The 27,692-nt window shown below is 27.2% G+C and overlaps 1 protein-coding gene across 1 annotated transcript in view; it reads right to left on the bottom strand.

Annotated features, from left to right (window-relative positions):
• Positions 1-844: 844 nt before the first annotated feature.
• The window catches only part of LOC107454339 (WD repeat-containing protein 82), a 34,605-nt gene continuing 7,757 nt past the window's right edge, over positions 845-27,692 (bottom strand). Inside the window, exons 2-9 of the mRNA XM_087166595.1 lie at positions 19,101-19,198; positions 16,891-16,957; positions 15,030-15,129; positions 12,194-12,310; positions 11,946-12,104; positions 11,159-11,228; positions 8,504-8,646; positions 845-7,060 (exon numbers count right to left, since the gene is read on the bottom strand). Coding sequence (XP_087022721.1) covers positions 7,028-7,060; positions 8,504-8,646; positions 11,159-11,228; positions 11,946-12,104; positions 12,194-12,310; positions 15,030-15,129; positions 16,891-16,957; positions 19,101-19,198 — 787 coding nt within the window. The 3' untranslated portion in view covers positions 845-7,027. The remainder of the gene's footprint in view (positions 7,061-8,503; positions 8,647-11,158; positions 11,229-11,945; positions 12,105-12,193; positions 12,311-15,029; positions 15,130-16,890; positions 16,958-19,100; positions 19,199-27,692) is intronic.

Here is a 27,692-nt window from a genome sequence, read left to right as displayed (position 1 = left end):
CGGACTAATTAAAGGAAAAGTGTAGTTGCAGTTTGGAAATGGCACCAAAATGTTAGTTACAATAGCGATCAAAAACCGAATCCTTAGTTGTGTTATTTCAGGGTTTGGATTGTTCAATCATACTATAAAAATTTATTGAAGGCAATTGTAAACTTGTCATAAATACAACTTGATAAAGCATTACTTTTTTAAGAAATATGAATTATCATAAAAATATTGAAAAATTCCTGAATGATATAAAAATTTAAAAACAAAAATAACTAAGATTAAATATTTAAGATGAATTTTTATTATTAATTTAATCTTTTAGTTAAGGAGTAACTTAGGAGCAATTCACCAACAAGTACAATAAGTAAAGCAATGTAAACCTATTAATGAGAAATAATTCTTTAAAGTTTTTTCTTTCTAAAGGAAAAATAAATTTTATCAAAAATATCTCCCCCACCCTTTTTTTTTCAGATTTCCCTTTCATTATTATTCAAAATTACATTTTCTACATTGCATTAAATTCTTTAACTTCTTCAATTCTTTGGCATAAAATGCCTTGATGAATGTCCCAGATATTGCATATTACATTTATTATTCCATAAATTTTTAATCCTATTGTATGTTTTACACTTCAATAACACACATTGTTCTATTTTAGATAACAAAGTAGTTAAAAGTTTTTTTTTTAAATATATAACCATACATATTCTAGCCATCAAGATAACACAGTTGATCTTTTTTAGAAAATAAACTGCAATTCCAAAATACGCTACATTTTAATGCATTTTTGCTTCAAGTTAATTCAAAATATTTTGATAAGGCAAAAAAATAATATAACTTCAAAAAACGGAACAAATTAGTAAAATTATAAATTTTATTTTGAAACTTCCAAGAAATGTTTCAATAGTATACACAGACGATACAATAATATACACCTAAGTACTAATAAACTAAATTTTAACTATGAAGTCAAAACTACATGCATAAGAACAATATTATACAGCAATGATTAATCAAAAAATATATATTTAATGTTTAAAAAAAAATTAAATGTGCTTTACTCTTGGAATACAAAGCAAAGAAAATTATTTTTGTAAAATTAACTTACAGAAAGAGATAAATTCAACAAAAGCAAAACATCACAGAATAGATAGATAAGCAATAATTTATCGGACAAGCTGAAAAATGACAATGTTTTACTTAATATTTCACCCCACAAGAATTGAAATATATTATATTGAGCTATATAACACATTTGTGCTTATAGCAAATACACCAACATCTATTACATAAACAGTCTTCAAAAGGAACATATCAACTACTAAGGTCACATGACCATCAGTGGCACAAAGTATACATAGGTCACATAATAATAAAGCATACTAAATTGTATGCCTTTAAAGCCTTCAAGATATTTCTGATAACTATGACATAGTTATGAAAAAGAGGTAGCTTTTTAAGAATATCTCTTTACAAAACACTAGTTAACTTAGGTTCATAATTTACAGTAAACTATTAATTTCCCGTCACTTAATACAGTGTACAAACTGATTTAACTTTAAAATTTTAATTTTATACTTGGGAAATCTATAGTAGAAACTTATTTTTCTAACAATAACTATGCAGTTAAATGGCCAATCAGAACAAAATATACTGAAATAACATTAATGTGAAAGTAAAGCTGAACACTATATCACGAAATCTCGATAACTTTAACTATTGCGATAATCCTACTTAATACTCTCACAATATTAAATATCACGCTATATTCTCACGATTAAAATTTACAATGCATCAAAGTAAAACACCAGTTCTTCAAACAATAATTAGCGATATTAAATTTTCATAACACCCAATGCTAGTCAATGCTAAACAAACTTTCCGTCTTTAACGTTACTGATTACAGTTAAAATATTGAAGAACAAAAACTATCCTCTGGAGGCAGACTTAAAAACAATTTGTTTTGATATTTAACTTTGGAATTCTCTTTTTTGTATGTTTTACACTATTTTATCACATCATTTTCCTTAATTAATATCTAAAAAGATTGCCGATCACCGAAGATAAAATATAAATATAGAAACAATAAGTTTTCATACAAAACCATGTTAAAAAGAGAAGAAAAAAGTTCTTACAGTAAGTTTACTTAACATTTTAAATAAGACTTTTAGCATGCTAAAGCTTGTTTTTCTGGTCCATTGGTTTTATCAGCTATAAGCTAACCTAACAAACAAAGACTATTAGATGCATAAATAGGCAAAAATCATATTTTAAAAAGAAATTACCAAAGGATAAGGATTCTAAACTCCAGAAGTCAATTTTTTTACCAAGAATAATTAAAGTAGAAGTTGTAAAGATAATTCTCACACTCCATTCATTAACAAAATTTGAATTATTCATATGCAATAAAGAAGTTGCTCACATTTCGATGAAACCATGATTACTGTGACAGAAAACAAAGTGTTTACTGAATCAATAAATTTGAGGTAAGAAATACACAGGGGTGAGATTTATTTAATAGCTTCAATTTTTTTGATTAGGGGATTTTTAATACAATGAGATTATTAGTAAACTGTGTCACAGAACTTAATTTCATCCCTGAAAAACTGTCAGATTCTTCTTTAAAATTCACCAGAAGAATGAACTAGACATACATATACACATTAATACATAGTATATTTAACATGCTATATTAGCACCGATTATGATTTATTATTCTTTGTGGACTGTATGCTTGGAAACATATCTATCATCTCATTAACAAACACATGAGACAATAATTCATGCTCCTAAAATATCAACAGATTAGGGAAGGGAAGCTCATTGTGAAAGAACAGAACAAAGTACAGCTAAATCACTAAGAGTATAGAGTATAAGTTGGAAAGCTCAATTCAAATGCTGGCAGGCTCAAGAAACATACGAAATCTTGAATAACATACATTTATAAACATACAATGGTAATTGCAACATTTCAAAGCTTATGTAACAACAAACATTTAGCCATAAATTTTGTGTAAGCTCAAAAGTTTCACAAAAAAATTAGCATCAAATCAAATCAATGAAAGAAAAAAATTTTAAATTGGATTTCTGCTATTATAAAGCATTATTATTAAATTAAATTATTAAGGCAATTATTAAAGATATTAGTATACGGCTGTGGATAAGTAAGCATAAAAAATAAGATAGCAAAAATTCTTAAAATGAACAATTCATTAAATTAAAAGCACATAAGTAACAAAATATTCTTATCACAAAAAAGAGACCAATTCATTTCCTATGCAACAGTACATAACACATTATACACAAATTTCTGACACGGTAATTGCTATGCAATAAAATAACTTACTTTGTTTGACAATGAATTTTATATTATTTTCCATTAAAAACAAATCCTTATCTTTTCAGTGATAAAAATTATAATGGGTGTTCAAAAAGTATGGGAACTGTCAAATATTTGAGAAAGCACCATGGGTTAAAACTATAACAAGCATGTCAAATACTTCTTCAGGTGAAATAAGTGCTTTTCCAGGCCCACATGCTCAGAGTTTAAATGTAATAATACAAGATATAATATGAAAGTATCATTCAAAAATTATGTGGGAAGATTCATGCCCACATAATTTTTGGCCATTAAAGTGAGAAATGCTACACTGATTTTTAATTATTTAAGTTTTGGTCTTACAGATCTGTTTAGCAGACGATGTTGTAATCAACAAAAATAAAAATGAATGCGGTTGATATATTTTTTTAAATTCATTGATTAATACCAAATCAATAGAATTGCCAAATTTATTGCATACTTGGATTTTGCATAGAAAAACAAAATCTGATTTCTAAATGACGATTTTTGGATTTTAACAACAAAACAATGATACAACATTAAAAAAGATTAAATGATGAAACTACTTTGCTTCAAATTTGAGCCCTTCCTTCCTTTCTGCAAAGGATGGAGGTAAAGTTTCGTGTCATTAGCCAGATTTTTTCTTCATTTTAAACATCAAATCTGTCTATTTTGTCCTGCCCTACCAGCAGTGCATTTCTGAAAATATATCCATTTTAAGCACCGTCTAAGAACAAAAATTAAAAGCTTAAGACAATTTTCTTCCCAGAAGACCACGAATCTGTAATGATAAAATGGGAAGGGGATTTAATTCAAGAATTAGGAGTTGCCCATACTCGCAGGAGATGCAGATTGGATTGATTTCTATAGCATTGAGTAGATCGTTTGAAGATACTTGACACCTTAAGATTTTTGATCTGATTCATATTTCTTGAGGTATGCATTTGACAGTTTCCATATTTTTCAGACATCCTGTACAAATCACCATTCAATGCCTTTGGTGTAAAAAGAATAACTTACATTTATCTTTTTACAACAAAATTAAATATTCTTTAAAATATTCAATTAAAAACTTAAGAGCAAAGTAGGCAATGTCTTAATGAAATTGCACAACTTAAAAAGGCTCAAAGAAATTTGGCACTGATTAAGTACTGTTATTTGGTGGTTAAGACTTTCAATGAAATGGTCTATGAACACGAATGGTAGAGAAACATCTAATGGCTACACTCGGTTACATTAAAGAAAATTAATACTCAACCATAGCGCCAGTAATTTACACCATGTGCTAAGTCTTATGGTTCTAACTACATGTCCTTAAAATAATACTGCAGCATTATAATTTTCTCTTTTAACTATAATTTAAAGCTAGTTAAACCTTGATCTTTATTTCCTTTCTTCCACATCATAAGCTGGTTACTTTGATGCAGTAAGAACATTCTACCTATGTTATTCAATAGGTATAATAGGGTACAAACAAAATAAAAATAAAACTATAAACTTTGATTCAGAGATTTAATGCAGAGGATTGAAGAAACTCCAATCTATTCTATCTTAGATATGTTTTGATAATTTATATTAAACTTAGTAGAAATGACATTTTCATTGTTTTATGTAATTATTTACAAAACAATCCCTTTATAATAAAATATTTATAAGTAATTATGATATTTAACCTGAAAATTCATTAGTTTTTCAAAAATATTTTATAGGGAAGACTAGACAACTTATCATGAGCAATTTATAGAATGATTTATTCTTGTTAAGTCAAAAATAAAAATTGCCAACAAATTACTAAAAAACTTAAACGTAAAATTTATATTTTTTTAAGATACGTAATTTGACTTGAAAGGGAGATATTTTTGCTTATTTTGAAAAAAGTTTGTGAACGCAAATTTATTATATTCTGCAGAAACAATAATACTGCTTAGTTATATTTCAAAGGTTTAATTATATTCTTCCATATTGTATAAAGTAATTAGGCATAACAATATTTTTACCTAGAATGTTGAAATACTGAGGGTTATTAATTTTTTTTCTCAATATTAGTCCTTAGTTCAAAAAATAATATTTATAAGAGACTGCTAAGTTTTAAATTTAACTTCATTAGATCAGAACTAAGATATATTCACACAAATTAAAGAATACGAGATAATAAAATAACTATAGACAGATATCCCCTATATGGTAAATTTATGAAGAAAGGACGAAAAAATTAAATACCTAACTCAGATAAGATGTTTGGTTGAATTAAAGCAGAAATAAACACTTATTAATAAGTAAATTTTTAATTATTTTTTTTATGGTAGCATACACAAGAGGACTTCATTAACATGAATTAGAAGGGAAACAAAGTAAGTTCACATTATGATTTTAACAGTATTTTTATGAAAACTGCAAAATACAAAGATATATTATGTTAACTATACATACTACTTTACGCCTACAAAAAAAGTTATATCTTTAACCTAATACTAAGTCATCTATAATTTCATAAGAAATACAATTAATTAATTTGGAAATTATAAAGATTATTAACTATATAGTGGAAAGAAACAAAATATATTTGTGGTATTTTGTATTAGTGCCTAGATAAAGTTTAAGAATTCTAGTTTCTATATTTTCTCCAGTTTTTAATTCACACAAACAAATAAAAGTAAATCCGTTTATTTCAATGAATGAAGAAATACTATTATTAATTTTCGTTCTCTATTTTCATTTCTTAACTGCAAGTGCATAATTTTTTAATGAACAATGTAAGGATGGTGTATTTGAGGTACAAAACAAAAAATAAGTCAAAAAATAGATTCAACCTTAGATATTCTGCACCCTACGGTTCTGAAAAGATATACTCAACCTTAAAAGATATTTCTCGTTAAGCCTGTTCACATGAATGAAGTTTGAATGTATATGCTTTCTAAGAGTATCAGCCTAATTTCTGTCAAAGTAATTCTCAGAAACTACAGTTTTCAATTAATGAAGATATTTGGACACATTAAAGTTATAAACCTTGCATTAAAACTGCATCAATAGAAACATACAGAAAATGAAAATACACATTGGTTCAAAAAAGATTTTGTAACAGAATTTTTTTAATTTTTCACTAATTTTTGAGAGATTCTTTTGTACTTATGAACAATAAATTAAAATTAATCTTTTAAATTATAAATTTAAACTTTTTTACAGTTATTATTTTTATCTTAATATTTATTGAGATTAAAACTTTCAAGCTGCCTTACCCGTGAGAATCCTTAATTGTAAATAGTTGAAAGTTGTGCGAATCAAGTCAAAGAAACAATTATTTTGACTTCATACAAAACAGCACCGTAAGCTGCTCTAATAATCAAGTAATCATGAAATAGCTCGATTAATAGGCACTATGAAGTTGAGATTTTCATTCAGAATGCATGTATCAATGAGTTGATTGTTGACAGGTTATAATATAGTGACAAAAAAAGTTCCATACATTGATAGATAACAAATATCCTTTGGTTTAAATTCCTTTAACACAATACATAGACTACATCATACATACATCTCACATTTCTAAGGGGAAAAAACGCACCTAAATTTCACTTTGATAACATAGTATATGACTAAGAATATTACATAGTGGTTATAAGATCATTATCACAGTGTATTTAAAATGAATAGTGAGACAAATGAATTCTTTCTTCCCTTTTGTAAAAATTATCCATGATATCACAACTCATTGTACACTGGTAGCCAAAATGCCTGAAGAAAGAAAAAAAGAAAAGTGTCAAACAAAAAAAAAAAAATTACTAATTTTCTATTGCACCCTATTGAAACTATCTCACTTCCTTTAAAAGTTTAGATGCAGACATAAGAGTCATTCAGAAAAATGCTAATTAATAAACAAGATTTCAAAATAAATTTTTTAAATGTATTAATAATGTAATTAGATTTAAGTCAAAATTATTAAAATTTTCTCTTAAATTTAATTATGTCAAATATAAAGTAATAAATACAAATTCTGTAATTAAAAAGCATTGATCTCTACAAAAATAAAAAAGATTTAGTTCGAAAAAAAAATTTTTTAGTTCAGAACATCAGATTATTTAATTGATCATCATAAACTTTCATGCAATGTATCAATATAAATACAAAATAATAATTATAGCAAGTAATGAGAAGTAAGAGATAAGTTATTAAAATTAAATTTTTTTTAGCTGTCAACTGTTCTAATTAAATCAAATTTGCTATTGAATGCTATTGATTTTTAGCATTGCACAAAGATGCGATTTTAGGTCAAAATGCTCTGATATTTCAGTATTTAGCATTTTTACTACTGAATTCTTTCACCCCTAAGTTGCAAGCCACCTGGAAATATAAGAAAAGTAAAAGAATTTGGAAATATTCAGGAAATTTATTGGTAATTGACTGGTGCATGAGAAAATTCTGAAAACACAATTTAAAAATTCAATATTGTGATTCCTGTCCAAATCGCCATTCTCATTCTTAATTTTTCAGGTCTACATTGTTATGCAGGAATAGCCAGGAAAAATAAATCCATTAGTCAGGGAATTTAGAGATAGAGAATCACTAGCTAATCTGAAACAGCTTTGTCAGTAGTCAATCAGTTTACAAAGATGAAATCTGAGAGGCTTTCGCATGTAGTATTAGAGATATCGACATTGTCTCGAAGTAATTTGGTTCGTGATCAAATTTTCAGTTTGGTCAGAAAGGACAAAACTGATTTCAGACAGCGATTCGATTAAGAAAATTGTTCTAACAAATAAATACAATATGGGTAAACCTTGCTATAAATAGTAATTTACATTTGATTTTATTTATTTTTTAAAATTCTCAACATTGGTAGCATTGCCCCAAATGAATTAAGCTGGAGTTTTTGAATTGGATAACCAAGTCTTCATTAATTAGTCTTTAATTTAATTTTATGAGCTAAGCAAAAGTGAGTATTACACATCTGAATTTATACATACCTAAAATTTTGTAAGAACATATTAGTTATTTTGCATGTTTATGTAAATGTTATGATACATTACAATGCACATAAATGTATACATTGATGTGTTATTTTAACATGTTAAATCATAGCGTTATCTGAAAATGTTTATTGTGCTTTGTGTTCTGATTTTTTTTAACAAGTTGGCAGCTATGCTTTCTATATAAAATCAACTTTCTAAGCACACATACCATTTTAGAAGTAGTAGAAACGAGCAACATGTATTTTGGATTAAACTGGACACAGTGTATAGGGGAAGTCCTTCCAGTCTGCAATATTGCTGTTCGCATGCCAGAATCTGCATTCCATACATAAATTGTACCTTCAGTAGAACCTAGAATTTATGAAACATATTCTTACTCAATATAATAATGCAACTAAATGAAATAGCAAAACTTATTGCTTGATTTCCAACATAAGTAAAACAATTTTAACCAGTACAATTTTAATAAAGTTCCAGCTCCGCTAAGGATCTGGCAATTTTACAGCAGATTTATAAGCACTTTTGAGTTTTAGATTTTAATTTGAAATTGTTATAATAAAAATAAATGCATAATCATCAGTTTACATAGAAGTTCTCTATCACCAATTAAAAAAATGGCATGATTAAAATATTGAACAAGGATATATTTAAAATAATGATATCACTATCCAGCTACAGGGAAAACATGCCTCCATATGTAAATCTTTGAAGACTTAAATGTCCCAACGCAGGGTGTAAATGATTTTAATCAAATGATTAAAATCATTGATTAAAATCATGATTTAAATCAAATGATTTTTTTAAAAAAAATCACTGATTTTAATCAAAAAAAAAAACAATTTTGTGTATTGTCTTGAACATTTTTTGTATATTTTTCTAAGTTTCAAACATAAACAAGTAAGTAGACTGTTCTATATATTTCTCAGATCTCACTCATATAATTCAACATTTCTACTTTCAATGTGACTCATTTGCTTTTAAAAACAGTTTACATATTATATTTATAGTTCATTGAACAGTTTACATATGATTACAGCTATGATAGCAGCATGGAACATTACAAAACAAAAACAACAACATCATCAAATAATTAGAGCTAAATACAATGAGCTTAAAGGTACTGGATTAATTCGGCCAACTGAAGTGCGCTGGAATTCTATGTGTGATTCATTAGAAAGCTACATCAAGAATTGGTCAACTTTCATGCAAGTTTGTGAGGATAATAGGGATGATATTGACACCAATATCAGGTCAAAAGTCATGAATATGGCAATTAAAAGAAATGCAGAAGATATGCTTTTAATGTTAAAACCCATTTCTGTAGCATTAGATAAAATGCAAAAAGATAATTGTAGTTTATCAAATGTTGTCAACATCTGGAAAAATTTAAAGGAAACTCTGAAAGATTCTAATAATAATTGCTGCAAAATTTTTTTTACTAAACGATATGAACAAGCGTTAACACCAGCTCATTTCCTAGCTTACCTCTTGGATCCTAATTCTGAAGTACAATGTTTAACACTAAATGAAAAAGATCAAGCTGTAAACTTTGTTAAAGAAAAGTATGGAGAAACCTCCCTATTAAGTATTTTGCTAAAATTCATTGTACGCTCTCCTCCGTTTAATGGAACTTTGTTTGATAAAGAATCTCTAGAATCTTTAAACATCTTGGAATGGTGGAAATCAATTGCGCTTCTAAAGAACTGTGTAGGTCAAAAAGAGTTTGATGCAATACAGTTGTTATGTACTGCAAAAGGAACAACTGCAGGGATAGAGAGGATGTTTTCCACTTTTGGACTTGTACATACTAAACTACGGAATCAATTGGGTGTAGAAAAGGCAGCTAAATTAGTCCTTATGTTTAAATCTTTAAATAAAACTAATTAAATGATTGTTTAAATAATTTGATATTGTAGATGTAGAATTAATAATTATCACATATTGTTTGATAAACAATTTCTTTCTTGATTTGTAGTTTGAAATCACTTTGTTATTGTTTATTTCTTATTTCACCTTTTGCTTTTAAATTATTAAGAAATATTTTGTTGATAATGGTTAGTAATGTTTATTTCCAATGTATACCATAAGTAACAATAGTAATACAATACAACTTTATATCTATGGTACACAAAATTGATTATATTCCATAGAATTGAAATCATAAAAAAATCATGATTAAAATCAAAAAAATCCGATTAAAATCAAAAAAATCCGATATTTTTGATTTTTTAAAAAAAATCATGATTTTTATACACCCTGTCCCAACGGTAAACTAACAACGGCAGCTAAATTAGTCCTTATGTTTAAATCTTTAAATAAAACTAATTAAATGATTGTTTAAACAATTTGATATTGTAGATGTAGAATTAATAACTATCACATATTGTTTTATAAACAATTTCTTTCTTGATTTGTAGTTTGAAATCACTTTGTTATTGTTTATTTCTTATTTCACCTTTTGCTTTTAAATTATTAAGAAATATTTTGTTGATAATGGTTAGTAATGTTTATTTCCAATGTATACCATAAGTAACAATAGTAATACAATACAACTTTAAATCTATGGTACACAAAATTGATTATATTCCAAAGAATTGAAATTATAAAAAAAATCATGATTAAAATCAAAAAAATCCGATTTTTTTGATTTTTTTTAAAAAAATCATGATTTTTATACACCCTGTCCCAACGGTAATGTGAATAAAAAAAATGTCATTGTTTCTAAAGAATTAATCATAGATTATTCATTTAATAAAATTATCAAAACACACTATGCTACATAAAGTTAAAAAAAATTTTTTCTATAAATACTAATAAGTGCATTTTAAGAACATAATAAAAATATTAAAATTAGATAAATTACCTGTAAAGATAAACTGCGAGTCTGGGGAGAAGGAAACCTCAAGTGGAATGCCTTTACTATTAGATCGTTCCTGAAAAGAAAAAACAAATATCCATTTTAATATACATAGTACAGTACAGAACCCGTTATCCGGAATTCAGAAAACCAAAAAACCGGAATGAAATTCAATGAATTTTCCCGCCATTTTAAAAAAATTTATTTTTATTTTTCCTCATAAAATTTTAGGATTTTTCTTTCTCTTTTGAAAGATTTTTACCTTACCATCATTTTGGAAATAATCATTAGTGTATTACTTCATCGTTTTTTCTTCTTTTTAAGATTACTTCCAAAATTTTTTTCTATTAGTTGGGTTTAACAATAAAAAAAACGGCTTTTTGTAGCGATTCAGAAAACCGGAAAAATCAGTTATCTGGAATAGCGATGGTCCCGATCGTTCCGGATAATCGGTTCCGTACTGTAATTGTAACTAAACTTTAATGAAACCAGATAAATTAAATATACACTATGGAACCACTTACATTATTAATCGATATTCATATTTAAAGAACTTTTCAGAAACATGAAAATTTAATATTTAAAGGTTAAATATTCTTAACATAAAACCATCATATAGAATCAGATTTTCTTTCAGACCCTACTAATTCTTTTTCATACCATAAGATTTTTTTAATAGAAATTTTTATTTGAATTTATTTTTAAAAAGTTGATCAATTTATACAGCACATTAATTAGAAAACAAACTAGCAATAGAATAAACCATCTGAGATAAGAAAAACTAAAAACTTACAGAAAATGTTTGTATCAATGTTCCTTGGTAAGCATCTAAAAGATGAATATCAGATCCACTGGAACAGAGTAGCAATGTTTTGCCATTAGGGCTATATTTTATACTCATCCAGTCAGAGTCCTTTTTATCCTTAGGAGTAAAAAAGGTGCTAAATGGTCCCTAAATGAATAAAAATATTGTTGTATTTTTGTTTCAAATCAAACTATTTGATGATTGTGAATGAATAATTTTATGGGGCAGAACATTACCTTATCAAATGATCTAATATCATACAATTTGATTCCTTCTAGATTGTCGGCAATTGCAAAACTCAAACCCTCTGGATCAAAACAAGCTACAGGTTTTCCTGTAGTGGCAATTAATCCCTGTAAAATATGTAAAAAAAATTTTTAAATATTTGATTAAAATATTTAAATAATTACATTTTTTAAATAATAGAATACTTCAGATTAAAGAACTAATTTTAAACTAACCTTATAGAAAGAAGAAAAAAATCGACAATATCAAATTTTATTGAAGATTTGATGCAAATGGTTAAATAATTATCTTTACTTTTACACGGTTGTCTGGATAAGTAATGCTAAAAAATAAATGCCTGGATGCAGTTTTTTCATACCACTTTTTTGAGTGATTTTCGATAAATTTCCCATCGGAAATGAAGCTAGTTAAATTCATAAAATTAGACTTTTCTGTAGCTTAAAAACAAATTTTATAGTATTTTCATTTTAACACAGCTAAAATATTTGGTGATTAGCACAAAAATTCATATTTTGAAAGCATTGCCCTTCTACCAAATTACTGGACATTAGACTTTTTCTGACTACAAAATTAACATTTATAAAAATATCCTACTAAACTAAACAATTCTTTTTATGTTTATAAATAAGTCAATGTCAGATCAGTTGCCTAATAAACCACCTTTTCTTATATTTTAAGGACATTTGGTGTAATGGACACTCTTGATTAAATAAGTAATTTTTTAGTAAGAACATTTCTCAGTTAAGGGCACATAAAAATCCAAACTTTTCATAAAAAATAACAAATTTGCACGTGTGCATTAGAGAATCAAATTGTCTTGAAAAATAATTTCCTATTAAAACTGATTTTAATAAAGCATTTTCAATGAAATAAACATGTTCAATATAATGTAACTAGTTTACAAATTTTACATATAGACAAAAGCAAACCATTTCATAATATAAGAAATAAAATATACAGTACAAAAGCATACAGAATAAATTAATCTTTGTTTAATCAAATTAATCTCGAACGATTGTGAAACCCATTTAATAAAATTACAAATTATGTTTTCTTATTTTAGATACAGTGTAACCACCATCCAGAATTGCACATTTTTTATTTCTTGTACATATCGCCTTATTTTAGTGATTCCGTCACAAGCACTAATCTCAAAAGGTTAATAATACCCAGTTTGATCATTTTGTAAATAGCAGATTTTTATGTTGATCTTCCAGAAATTTTATTCTAATTAATATAAAAAAAATTTCTATTGTTTCATTTTAAGAATGAAAACAGTAACTCCTGACCTGATGCTAATGATGATGTTGTTGTTGTTCATTTACGTCGCACTAGAGCTGCACAATGGGCTATTGGCGACGGTCTGGGAAACATCCATGAGGATGATCTGAAGACATGCCATCACAATTTTGATCCTCTGCAGAGGGGATTGCACCCCCGCTACGGTAGCCGAACGACCTGCGAGTGAAATCGAGCACTTTACGGTAGCACAGTTTAACGAGGACCAATACCGCACACCCTCGGTCCCTACGCAGACTGATCCAAGTGGGTCACCCACCCCCACACTGACCGCAGCCAGTGATGCTTGACTTCGGTGATCTGATGGGTGTTGGTCCACTGCGGGACAAATAACATAAATAAAACCTAATCAGTGACTTCGGCGCAAAAACCTTCAACTGTTACTGTGACTGTTCATTTGGTGAATCTGGTTTTTAAGAATTAAAAAAATAGAAAGAAAATAATAGTTAATAAATCAAAAAATGAAGAAAAACCTTGATAAAATTGACTTCCGAAAGTGAAAAACAATCATAAATTTTCAAATCGCGTAATTTTATTTATATTCTTGAATAAATCATAGGGATCATTATTTGAAGAAAAACACTAGTTATGACTCTGAACTAAAACTTATAATAATCAATTTAAAAAAAGTATAAGAAACAAGTAATTACGCTGTAGTAGTACATTCTAATAAGTTGGAAAACGGATTCCGATACTGTAACGTAAAGATAAAATATCCTAATATCTAATATTTAAATTCTGCTATGACATTCACGTAGTTACAATCTCGAAAATCGATATCAAATTGGCTGCTCGTCCTACCGATTTTCTAACTTTAAGCTTCTGACATAAATTTGAAACGTACCCTCACCCTCGCTGATACCGCACACCCTCGGTCCCTACGCAGACTGACCGCAGCCAGTTATGCTTGACTTCGGTGATCTACTGGGAACCGTGTCTCAATGATCAGTCCACTGCGGGACTGCTAACGATGAAGAAAATAATTTTTTACAATTTGGAGAAAACGCACATTTACAATTATGCATTAGTTCGAAATACTTGTCTGCTCAAAAAATGGTTGCAAAATCCGTAAAAGCGCAAAAATGATACCAGTGAAGACAGCGAAACAAAGCCCTAAACATTTTCAGAAGACAAGAGAAACTTTCTACATTAATGTGGACTTACAGAAAATTAACAGTAAGAGCTAAAAATGTCAAAAATTTCTTGTTTGCGCTGAGAAGAAGAGTGCATGTACAAACCAAAATGTCTTATTATTTTAAATAAGTTCGCATTCAGTATATAATTTATTTTAACTAAAATATTTTAAACTTACTTCATATTTATTAATTTTCAAGTACATAACTTTTCATAAATTTTCAAGTCTTGGTATTTTATGTGGACCCGCATTTGTCGTTTTCCCTTATTCATTGTTCACAATGAATAGTGCCATGAGACACGACTGAGATTCTATTGTATTCCTTAACTTAAAAACAAATAAAAATGACACCATCTAAATCTTAACATTTACGAAGAACATTAAAATGTTACCTGGCAATTGGGAGATTTAAGATCCCAGAGTCTCACAGTTTTATCTAAAGATGCTGAGAGAAGAGAATCATCCACAGGAGACATAGACAAGGATGCAACCCTAAAGTAAAATTTTTTTTAGTACGTGAATAAACTAAATCCAAAATTGAAGATGAAATTTATGAAGAAAAAAAAAATAGGATGAAAATGCTGGTAAAATAAAAATGAAAATAAGGAGAGAAAAAAGTATTCTTACACACTTCTTAAGCCAATCGAAGTCGGAGATAAGCTAAGAATTTTCTTCATGGTTTTTCTTTTTAGAGCAATGTATAAAATATTTTTGTAAAAAACTAATTATCTGTCTATGAAATATATTTCTGTATTTTATCAACTTCATCTAATTAAGTGTCTCAATTATCTATCATTATCAAGTTAGATCTTTAATATCAATTTAAATAACTGTTTAGAGCAATATTAAAAATAAAAAAAAAAAAATATTTAAACATTCAAAGAACAAAGAAACTTTCAAGACAAGCTACATTGTGATACACAGAATGGGTAAAAATCAATTTCCCTTCATTTTGTCCTGAAAAATATTAAAGTTCTTTTTTTTTTTAAGCTTCCATTAAAAAAATAATCATAATAAAGTGTATTGTTAATATTTCTCTACAGTTCAAATTTTAACTACAGCTGAAGAATCGTTCAACATCTTCATTTCGATTTCAAATGCATATCTACAACGACTTCTTGGACGTCTTAAATTAAACCTGTCAGAGAAGTTACAAATTATGCAATTATTTTATCAAACATCATCCTAAATAAAGAGGAAAGGTTTTGTATTGAAGGAAAATGTTCAAAATTGATGATGTAAAAAAATCCTATAATGCTGTGTTGACTTTGAAGTGCAAAAATATCCCAAAAAATAGACATAAACTTTTTAGCATTCAAAACTTTAAAAAAAAATTTTTTTTTTGAAAACAATTGGTTAATTTTAAAAACAACTTTCATAGCCACAGGTACTTAACTTACTACTTGCATGTGATGTCCGAACATCAGGATTTTTCAGCAAAAACTTATAACAATTTTTCCTTTTATTTGAAGCATAGTTTTAGAGCCAGTTTAATAGATAATAACAGTAAACAGCAAAGTGATGATTAATGTGCCTTTTAAACTCACTCACACTTTTTTTACACGAAGGATTATATAAAACCCGAAAAATCAAAAGTACAAAGTTATATTTTATGAATATGAAACTATTATACCTAACCAAAGACTAAAATAAAGCAAAAAGAAAAATTAACACAGTTTAAAATAGTAAAATTTATAAATTGTATTATTCAAAATGAAGATTCAGTTAAGTATATAGCTCCATAATAAATATTAATTTGTTAAAAAAAAAAATAGTAATCACAAAATATTAAGTATGTTATAAAAAAAAAGGCTAGAAAGCTAAAAAATGATAATATGTTAGACATTTTCAAAAAATTAATTTTCAAGCATGCATTTCAAGTTATCCCAAAACAGTGATAAGGTAAAATCTTTAATATATAGTTTGTGGATCTTTTGTTTGTTAATATTCAAGTTTATATAAATTCAGAGAAAAATGTAAGTTGAGGCAAATAATTGTGAAAAGCCCTTCAAAATTATTGAATAACACATTTATGTTAAGCAGTTAAGTATTTAATATTCATTTTATAACCATCAAAATTATTATTCTGTACAAACTAACACTACTTTCCACTTATATTTTTTACCCTTCTTATAGCATATCCTAACAATCAAAAAGAGAAAAATTCATATTTCTTTTTATCTGTAAAAAAAAAAAGTAACACAGTTTAGGCATTTTGAACATTGAAAATTTTATAGTTATAATAAAACTTACTTCTTAACATGCCCAGTAAAATATCTGATGTATTTATTATCATGAAGCGACAAATATCGGATTGTATCTATAAATTAAAAACAATGGTATGAGTTAAAAATATTTTGCAGAGAAAATTTTAAATCAGATACACAATATAAAATTCATTAATTTTCCAAAAAAGAAAAGAAATAGATAAAAATATTTTAATAAATTCAGTCCTTATTACATTAGTCCTTATATAGCATATGACTGATACATAAAGTTCCGTTAGCTATTCTGTCAATTTAAAATTTAACAATTTGACCAAATTATTAATAAGAAAGAATTTAAGTAAAACTTGAATGCAGAATCAATTTTGTCAGAATCAAAGTTGTTATAAATTATCTAAAAAAATTTTGATCTTGCCATATATCCAACGAAATAAGAAAATTGGTAATAAATTGTTTAATTACTAATTTGAATATCATACACTTCAAAAAATTTATTCTTATGAAATATCTGCTTGTATTGAATTATTTTTCTGGAAAAAAAAAAGGCCATACAGTTAATAAAAATCCATAGATACTGTTTTTTTTTAATTCTTTCTGGAAAGCAGGGTTGGCAGGTTTTTGACATGTGACAGTTTTTGACAGTTTAAACCATCACGTCAAAAACCTCACTGTCAAAAATGTCAAAAACCTATATTCATATGTGAAATTTAATTAATACATAAAATTTATATATTTTTTATAAAGGATAGTGTTTCTAAATATGTTCTAGAAAAAATAAATTTAAAATTTTGAAGAAACACTTATATTTTGAATAGTAACCAAAATCTTGTACTTTTGAAAGCTCACATCTTTTGTAATATTATGTATTCATTTTCATACGTTATTGAAAATCTGCAGTGATATTATTAAGAAATTTATTTATAACCAAATTTAGTGTATAGTACAGATTATACTAAAAATTAGACATTTTTAAAGATAAACATTAGCAGTTTTGTACATTAGACATCTTTTAAAGAAAAATCTTTTTAATATTCTTTTAAATCTTCTTAATAATCTTTTTAACATAAGACAATACAAATTTAAGTGCTTTCTGTTAAATACACAGAGTAATTAGTGTCGGTTTACAGTATATTCAGCCTATTCATTTACTATGCTGAAAATTTAGTTTATCCAAATACTTGTGAATTTCATTTTGCTGAATATTATATACATAGTTTTGTTGAATATCTAAATATTCAGCTGTTGAATAATTACTTCTTGCTTTCAAGATATGCATTATTTGTATTCTTAATACAAGTGGGGGGAAAAAATTAAGAGGTAAAAATTGTTTTAAAATGATAGGTAAGTGTAATAATTATAAATAAATATAATAAACAATATGAATTATATTTATCATTATTCACAAATATAACTACTTTTAAATTCAAATTAGCATACTGGATAATAAAGATATTCGGTATAACATTAAAAAAAAATTTTCATACACTTGTATCAAGTTTGTATTTATACAACATAACTTGTAAGTTCCTTATAAATATTAGTTATATGTTCCTTATATGTCAAAAATGCATAGTAATAAACTTTTAATTTTCTTAAGTATCAAAAAAAAAAATTTTTTTTTTCAAAATATAAATATTTAAAAAAATTTTGTGCAAAATTTTTCTGCACATGCATTTGAGTATAAAATTCTGAGATTTTAAATCTGTTATTTTACCTTAATTTTAATTAAAAAATATTTTAAAACCTGCTGATTATCTATAGTATAATTAAATTTCAATATAATGCATGGCCACTGTTGGTAGTTTTGAAGTTTATATATTTTTTTGGCAAACTTTAGTTTTTGACATTTTTGACGGGTTTTTGACGGTTTAAACCAGTATTATACCCTTGTCATGTCAAAAACCACTTTTTGACGTCAAAAACCCAACCCTGCTGGAAAGGTGTTAATTTTGTTAGAATAATAAAGATTTTTGTGTTAGTACCGATTTTACTGTGATGAATTTTGTAAAGTTACCTCATTTGCCAGGTCGATTTTTTGTGAAAGTACCGTAGTACAGGTGTGAAACTATCGTAAGGCAGTAGTAAAATACCCCGGTATAAGACTGACTAGATTCATCTTACAAAATCCAAAATATTTTTCAAATTTCAATTCTTGTCAGCGAGTATAAAGGAAATGCTATTATATCATTTCAATAGAATGTAAAGATTTAGTTTTAAGAACAAGATCAATATCATTACCATCAATTTTTGTGGAGCTGTGTACAGCAGAATCTTCATTATGTGCGAAACGTATGAGGTCAGCACCATACTTTTTGCTATGGAGAGTTCTTTTTGGACTAGAAAATAAAAAAAATAATTAATGGGACGACCAAACTAATTTAGAAGACAACCAGAATACTTTTCAGTAACAAAAACAAATATTTCATATCCTTGAGAACAACATCATTACATCAACAAAAAAAAACACTACTTCCCTTATTTAGAGACAAATATTAAACTGTTCTTTTTAACCAAGGTTGATAAAATTATGCTGAAATGGAAAAAATTGCGGAAGAAAAATTATTCATTATATCAATCAATTCATCATTTATCTATCAAATCAAATTTTTTTTTCCTAGTGAAAAACTAAAATTCTTCAAATTTAGAAGATAATCATTTAAAATTTTTTAGATGGGTCAGGCATTACGTTTTGTTTCTCTCCCACATTTTGTCTGTAGATCTCTTGTTGATATGAAAAGCTTCTGTGAGAGAAAATGAAAAGAATTACAAACAGGGTGTGTAGCCGAATCTTTGAATCAAAAATAAGCACTTTTTAAAAACTTTTCAAGCACTTTACAAAAATTTTCAAGCACTAAATAAAATTCATATTCAATCAATGATATTATTCAAAAACAAAAACTTTTTATAAACAGTTTTAGCGTTAAAAAAAAAACCAAAAAGAAACGGGCGTAAATCGAAACAATCAGTACTTTCCCACATCACTGAGTGAATTCAACTTGATCCTGAACTCAGAACAAAATTACCCTTATCCCCAACGTCAAAAAAAGTGTTAGAAGTAAAATAAAATAAACAAGAACAAAATTAAATTAAATTAAAAAGAAAAACATTTCATAAGGATCTGATATTCTCTATCCGAATTGGGGCACTCGGGTTTCGGTCTCAAGTGTGCGTGCATGCGCAAGTCATAATGTGGGTACGACATGAAGTCCACGTGAATGATTACGTAGCAAACTCCCCATTTTTCGTGAAATGCATGGGAACCACCAGATATCACTGAAGGGAAGAAAAAAAAATTTCGGAAAAAAGCACTTTTTAAAAACGCCAGCCGAAAAAAGCACCTTTAAAAGCTTTTAAAAATGAAATCCCCCAAAAAGCACCTTTAAGTACTTTTTTACAAATGCTATGCACCCTGTACAAATCTTGATCTTTGTTAAAGATGTTTCATTAGCAAAATAATCAACTTTCTGAGCTATCATTAGCCCAGTCAACTTTTCATTTTGCGACCTAATGAAAATAAAATGCCTATGAATGCCTGAAAATAAAATGCCTATGGTGAAAGTATAGATTTTATACAATAAGAACCTATTTATAATAAAGGATCAAGCTGAATGAGAGTTAAAATATTTATCACTTAGTATATCACAATTATTTGTTTTCCTAAAATGAATTTAAAGAAATATATTACCCTACTAAATATTTAAAACATTTCTATACCTTCGAATACAGTGAATTACTTTGATAATATTTTAGATCATGTTTATCATTTACGAAGAATGAAATCTGTAAAAATATTTATTTAAGTAAGAAAAAATAAACCATTCATCATATGACAAATCATTATCATCACTAACTGTTCTTTACTTTTAAAGACAACTGTCTGCCATACTTTATGTTTAATAAATACTTGTGTTCTGTCTTCTATATTTCAGTCTAATAACCAAGTTCAATCTTAATATATGCAGTGGAATACCCTTCTAAATGTCACAGGACCTCAAACTTATACTTTCTGCTAGTTTATGAAATATTATCAAATTAATTTACTGAAAGTTTTTCTCTCTGAGAAAAATAACAACTATCACCAAAAGGGTAGACGTGATGTTACACTTCAAGCAGAGACGAAAAACTATCAGAGGAAATATTATACGTTTTTCAACCGACATTGATCCCGTGGCATAATCGCACCGTCGTTGTCGCAGAACGTTGCAGGGTTCTTGAAGAAAGAATTTTCTATTGATAAGTAAAATTTTAAATTTTCTTTTTCAGAAATTTACACGTAATATTGGAATCATGCATTTGGATAATCACTTTTTGATGCGCTCAATTGACGCTGATAGTAACGTACAATATGGTACATTTGAGTATTTACTTTTTAAAGTAATGATTCTATCGCATTATTGACAGTTATTGCTATTGATTTCTCCATAGTTTTTAAATCCGATGTATTTGTTACAACAACCTAATCTCGAAACAAAGTAAGCATTTGAGTAACCCCTTTTTTTAAAAAAAGGAGTTTGATTCTCGTGATTTCGTTGTCAATTTTTTGATTGACAGAGAGTTTATGAAAGAGTCATAGCCTGAAGGAATCACAGCTAAGTTTTCGTAGTATATGCACAAACAGACTTCCTAGTCTTCTTCTTTTTTTTTTTTTTTTTTAAGATGGAAGAAAGTATTTAGGACGCAACTCAGGAAATTTAGTTTTCCAAATATTTAAATCAGAATTTTCTGAAAAATATAACTAATATGCTTCTCCAATGCTCATCACTAACTAATACTTTTGACGTTTTTCTCTTGCTTTGTTTTTATTGATACCATTTCCGTCTTTCCTGGGCACATACAGAAGTTGAGATTTGAATATAACACTTAAATTTAAATTACATTTTGATACAAAATAGAAGAATATTCTACATAAAATAATATTTGCATCGTGATATGTGCCAGAATAATCGCCATGTTTTGGCAACTTCCGGACATCTGCCTGCAAGAAACTAAAAAAAATAATAAATCACAGAAAGGGACCAATTCAAAAGATATAACCTGTAGCCACTAACAAGCAAACATTTACAAGTTTGCAAGTACAAAATATTTCAAATTCTGTTACATCTTAATGTGGAACCGTGGCGAATGTAGTTGATGCGTCAGATCACGCTACGGAAAAATCCCCGCTTGGGGGTTTCAGCAAATTCACATCATATTAAGAGCACATTTGACATGCTTGACACCAATTTGAGCTCATGGTCATTCTCCAAGGTCACTCCTGTTTTTCTCATGCATTCACCATTTGAGAATATTGGCTTGTTTGTTAGATGGTTTCTCAAAAATAACCTATAAATATATTTTTAAAGCAAACAATGCTTTAAAAAAATGTGGAAATAAATAATTTACAGAACATTAAAACCGGGTCTTGTTCGGCACTCATCTAAGACAGCGCTTTGGAGTATCACCCATTCCACAGGTGATCGTAGTTGGCGTGACAGATCACAATGTGGAAATATCAACTTAATTGATTCCAGACATTTAACTTTAATAACTGCAAACATCTATTAAAAATAATTATTTGATAATTGAACTTTCCAATCATAAAATATGTATTTACCTACTCTATATATATTCTCTATCAAAAAAGGCAGTTTCCTACGAGTATAACACAAACTGAAATTTTTTGTGTGCATATTTTAACACTTAGAAATCATTTAAGTAGGCAATTACCTTTTTTAGAACCCCAGGAGTGTGATAATTGAACAAAGAACTAGTCTTTGTGAGGATAATATAAGAATATCTTCTTTTTCAAAGCATAATCGCTTGAAATACATAAAAAAAGGTTAATAAATGAATAATAATTGTGAAACACAAAATATTAAAACTACTCAAAGAAATTATGCAGTTTCACAAAACAATCATTGTAAACAATGGATTATAATTTGCAAATTTCATAATAACCTTGATTTTAGCTGAAAGTACAACCAAGTAAACTGGGTTTTAAATTTAAAGTATGGGGATATTATCATAACTACGGCAAGTTGGCGAAGAGTCGCCGAGGAAGGAAGATAACGTTTCTGGCGGAGGGAACCAGTTTTCCTCGGATCATGACGTTTACGCCTCTTCCTTCTCATTGGCTCAAATTCCCTGACTACTCCTTAGAACTTATCAGTTACGATATATCAGTTATTAAGTAACCGGTTCCGATTTCTTGTTCTTAAATAACGTGTACAAAATATTAGTTCTTGAATAACGTACTCACGGTGTCAGTTCCTGAAAATAAAACACACGTTTTGCAAACGTCTTATCTAAAGTTATTAATCCTTTTATTCTTTTTTAAAAAAAAAATCTGTTTGACTCAAAATTAATGAGATTACATTTGAATAATAATTTTAAAAAGTCTTATAATGCACCACAGTTTCTTTTCTTTGTTTCTGAAATATAATTCATATTTGATTTAAACATTTTATTCATTTTTCAATAGGATGAAGATTTAAATGAACTATGCATTTTTCAATACAAAATGCATTTAAGATGGATCTGAGGAAAACGTTTCTAAGAAAGCTTAGACATTTAAATGTTTTACTTTAACCTTATTTTTATTATTTTTTAATTAGGATGAAGATCTTATGGCAATTACCTTAAAAGTTTGCAATTTCAAATGTAACGAAATTTTATAAGGTATTTTTATTGCAATACATTACTTATTGCTTTTATCGCTAAATTCGCCATTTCAGATGCGTAATTAGGACGAAAAGAATAGATTAAATTTTCTTATTCCAAATGCATACTAAAAATTCTTCACAATGAAATACGCTATGATTCAATGAATACGCTAAATTCAATGAATATTACGCTAATAATGAACTATGATAGATTTGAGAAATGAGTTAGGGAAGCACTTTATACATTCAAAAAAAAATTTGCCTCGCTTGTTTGCTTTTTCAGATATATGATATTTTATTAAATCGTTTTTCGTCAAATTAAACATTTAATCAGAAAAAGGTGATAATTTTCAATTGGAAATATATATAAGAAATTATTCACAAAGGAATCGATACTTTTACGCAAATAATAAATTACAATAGATCTCAAGGAATAGACCTGAGAAAGCAATTAATACATTTAAAGTGCTTTACTTTAACCTTATTATTTTATTCATTTGTTTGCAGTTTCAAAAGTTATAAAAGTTTTTAGAAAATATTTATATATATTTCATTATCATACGCAGTAACTTTACTTTAACATTGTCTTATTCAAATGCAATTTCAAAAGTGATAAAGTACAAGAACCAAGTCTTATTTCATAATTATACGACTAAAAAAGAGAGCAATTTCTTATAACATTACTAAATAAGATATTATATAATAGTATAAGAAAAAAAGGAATGGTAGATTCAAAATAAATAATAAGAAAATCTTCACAGAAAAATCAATATTTTTACATAAAAAATAATTAATTGGGGAATATCCTAATAAATGGATCTACAAAAGCAAATTATACATTTAAAATAATTTATCCTTAGAAGGCAACAGTGAACTATTTTGTTAATAAGAAATATATTTCAGATATTTTTGTATATAGTTTTAAAAACTTAAATAAATATGTATTATAAAATTAGTTACAGTGTCTTTACTTAAGTCAATACAGTGTTTCTTTGTTTCTTCAGTTTGATTATATCAACCTGCACTTTACTATATATATATAAAAGTAAAATATAATTTACATTTTAGGGCTCTAAGAGAACTTTTGCTGCTTTTATTTGTTCTTTAGCATTTATGCTATTTTTAACCTAATTGATTTGTTTTATCCATCATGATTGCTTGCATCTTAAAAAATATCTGTAGTTGATTTATAGAGAAAAGTACAATGTCAACTTTCATCATAATAAACAACACTTAAACTTGAAAGAAAGTTGTTCGCAAGTATAATACTAGTTTCCATTGCACGTATTTCAATTATAAATTTGGAGTTTAATTAAAAAAAACTATAACTTTAAACGCGATTAGAAGATTTTGTTAAAATTTAAATCAAATCAGTAAAAAAAATATTTCATTTATCTATTTAATTATTATTTTTTTTTTACTGAGAAATTGAAAATAAAAAACATTTCTGAGAGAACTCCAAACAAGTCAGTACAATCAATGCATCAGAATACGACATCAGGTCAATGCTTTTCACAGTCTTAAAATTTTAAAATTAAATTCCAGCTTAGAGTTTAAGATTAGAACTAAAATTGAAAGATTTAATTAAAATTATTACTAAATATTGCAAAGACAATTTTGTGTTTTTATATTTGTGTTACATAATCTTATAAAAGCACAAAACACATGATCTTATGAAAATTCTAACACATGATCTTATGAAAATTTGCAAAAAATTCCCCGAATCTTTTAATGAATATTTTCAATTCTGAAACTGTCGCAATATTTAAAATAAATAAATAAATAAAAATAAAAAAACGCATTGAGTTCTATGTTTCGTTTTAAATGTAACCAAGTCGCTAAAATGGTAATTATCATTGTTCCTGACATATATAACAGAAATTATTACTATCTCAAATTTTTTTTTTCATTTTCATAAGATCATGTGTTAGAGGCGACGAGTATCATGCGTTACACCACGTCCCGTAAAAACGAATGAGCTTTCTTTCCAATAATGTTAAAAATCATATTTTAAACATCTCGTAACATTAAAGATTTTTTAACAAAATAAAATAAATTAGTATCCCACTTTTGTGAGACATATTCCAATAATCAAAAACTTCAAACAATAATATTTAATGACATATTAATCTTTTCTTTAAGAGACGAGTTTCATAAGAAACATTTCATTCACTTGTGTAATTTCTTTTAAATTCCTCTAGTCCTTACATTTCTTTAAAGGAAATTTTAAGATGTTTTTTTCGTTAAAATAAATAAATAAATAAAATCTTCATAGTCAGCCACTATTTTATAATAGAGAGGGGGGAGAAGCAGTTTTTTCCCCATTTTTAGACAATGACAAAGGAGAGAGGAAGGTAAGTTTATTTATTTTTATAAAGCATTTTTTATTTACCCATTTCTTAGACAGATATTTGTTTATTATGATATTAAATATGTATTTAAGATTTCTATTCCCTGATGTATTTTTAACGTAACTTTTCCTTTTCTGCATTTTTAGAAATCTTATATTGGGTAAAATAATGTGTTAAAATGATTTTTCCATATTCGAAGCTATGAAGTTCAATGAGTTCGAATTTATTATTATTTTATTACATAGAAGCAAACTGAAAATTGCTTGAACAGTATCTGATGTATCAAAGGATCTAGGATGGAAATTATGTCTGACGATTCGCATGCATGAAGGGCTGTTGCGCTCCTGAAGAAGAAGATTCGCATGCATTGCGTATCCACTGTAGCGTGTATTTTTAAAACAGCCCTTTTCAAAAATCAATATAATTTATTATTTTACACGTAATAAGCTTTCCAAAAAGAGTGGACAAAAAAATCTGAGAAAATTGTGCAGTACTTTCCCAAAAACCAGGCAAATTTTAATTCAAAAAGAGAAGTCCGAATATATTCATTAACAAAGATATCAATACAAGAATGAGTCTTTTTATTTAGTATTTATGGCTCAACATCTTTATCAATAACACTGTTAGAAATGTTTTGTTATTCGTCTCAAGCTATAAAGTCAAAAATCTGAGGGAATGTTTAGTAAGAAAAAAAGAGTATGATTTTGCGTTTTAAATCGTGTATTAAATTATTTGCACCTGCAGTGATTAAATTGCATATCTTACATGTGCCTCTCAAAACACGGAAACTGCATCTTAGTACGAGTAATATTTTGTCCTACTAGTTTTTATTAATGAAATATATCTTTGCTGTTATAAACTTTCAATTGAAATGAACAATGATGTGTTAAAAAACATTAAAAATGTATGGATAAGCTATCTTATTAAATATACAATATAGTAAGTAAAAATCCAATTTAATATGTATAAAAATTTTTTTTAATTAATTGTGTATCAGGAAATTAAGCTTGTTTTTCTCTTGTTTTAATCTAGCCATACAGTGTTATTGTAAGTTCCAAAAATCACAATCATATGTGATGCCTTCAACTAGCAAGCAACATTATTTATAACAGAAGATTTTCGATTGCAATTGCTAAGAATACAAAAGAGGATCAATTTCTTGATTTAAGAGTTGTAAGAAAATGTAGCTGCACCACAACTAATTGCTAATTTTCTACAGAATTTTTTAACTTCTTAATTGAAATATTCTCGAGCAGCATGACAAATAAAAAATTTTGTTTTATTCCACTTACGAGTAGTGTCTTATTTTCCACCCCTATTCTTATTATCAGGGGTGATTGTGAACCCAATTAAAAAGTCCTGAAAATTTCCTGAGAAAATCATTAATGACGCATTTCAAAAAATTAATATCTTTATAAATTTAAATCATTGATATTTTCACAACGTGAAAGTCTACATAAATTATATGCAGCATAATTTAAATTAATAATTATGTATTTAGTTTACTTTTATCTCTAATCACATTTATTATTTTACCAGAAAAAATATTTACGAATGAAAGAGATGCCAAGAATAAATTCTAGTTCTAATATTTTTAAATAAAATATACAATAGTTTTTATACATAAATGTGATCGATGATTTCTGTAAACTTCTGGACTGTGGATTTCCTGATCGCGGATAGCGAAACATCTGGAAACCCGGATTTTTTCCGGAGCACATTCATCTCTGTATTATTTTCAATTTAAAAATGGAAAGAGAGGGAAGGGGGGTTTAATTTAAGTTTGTAAAGAGAGGCTTGAACTAAGCAAAGTATAATAAACAATAAGAGAAATTATG

This window comes from Parasteatoda tepidariorum, chromosome 6 (genome assembly GCF_982258835.1).
Source record: "Parasteatoda tepidariorum strain Cologne lab strain chromosome 6, Ptep-v5.0, whole genome shotgun sequence".
NCBI classification, from domain to species: Eukaryota; Metazoa; Arthropoda; class Arachnida; order Araneae; family Theridiidae; genus Parasteatoda; species Parasteatoda tepidariorum.
Note: the sequence above shows the minus strand (reverse complement) of the source record. Positions and strands in the feature narration are given on the sequence as shown.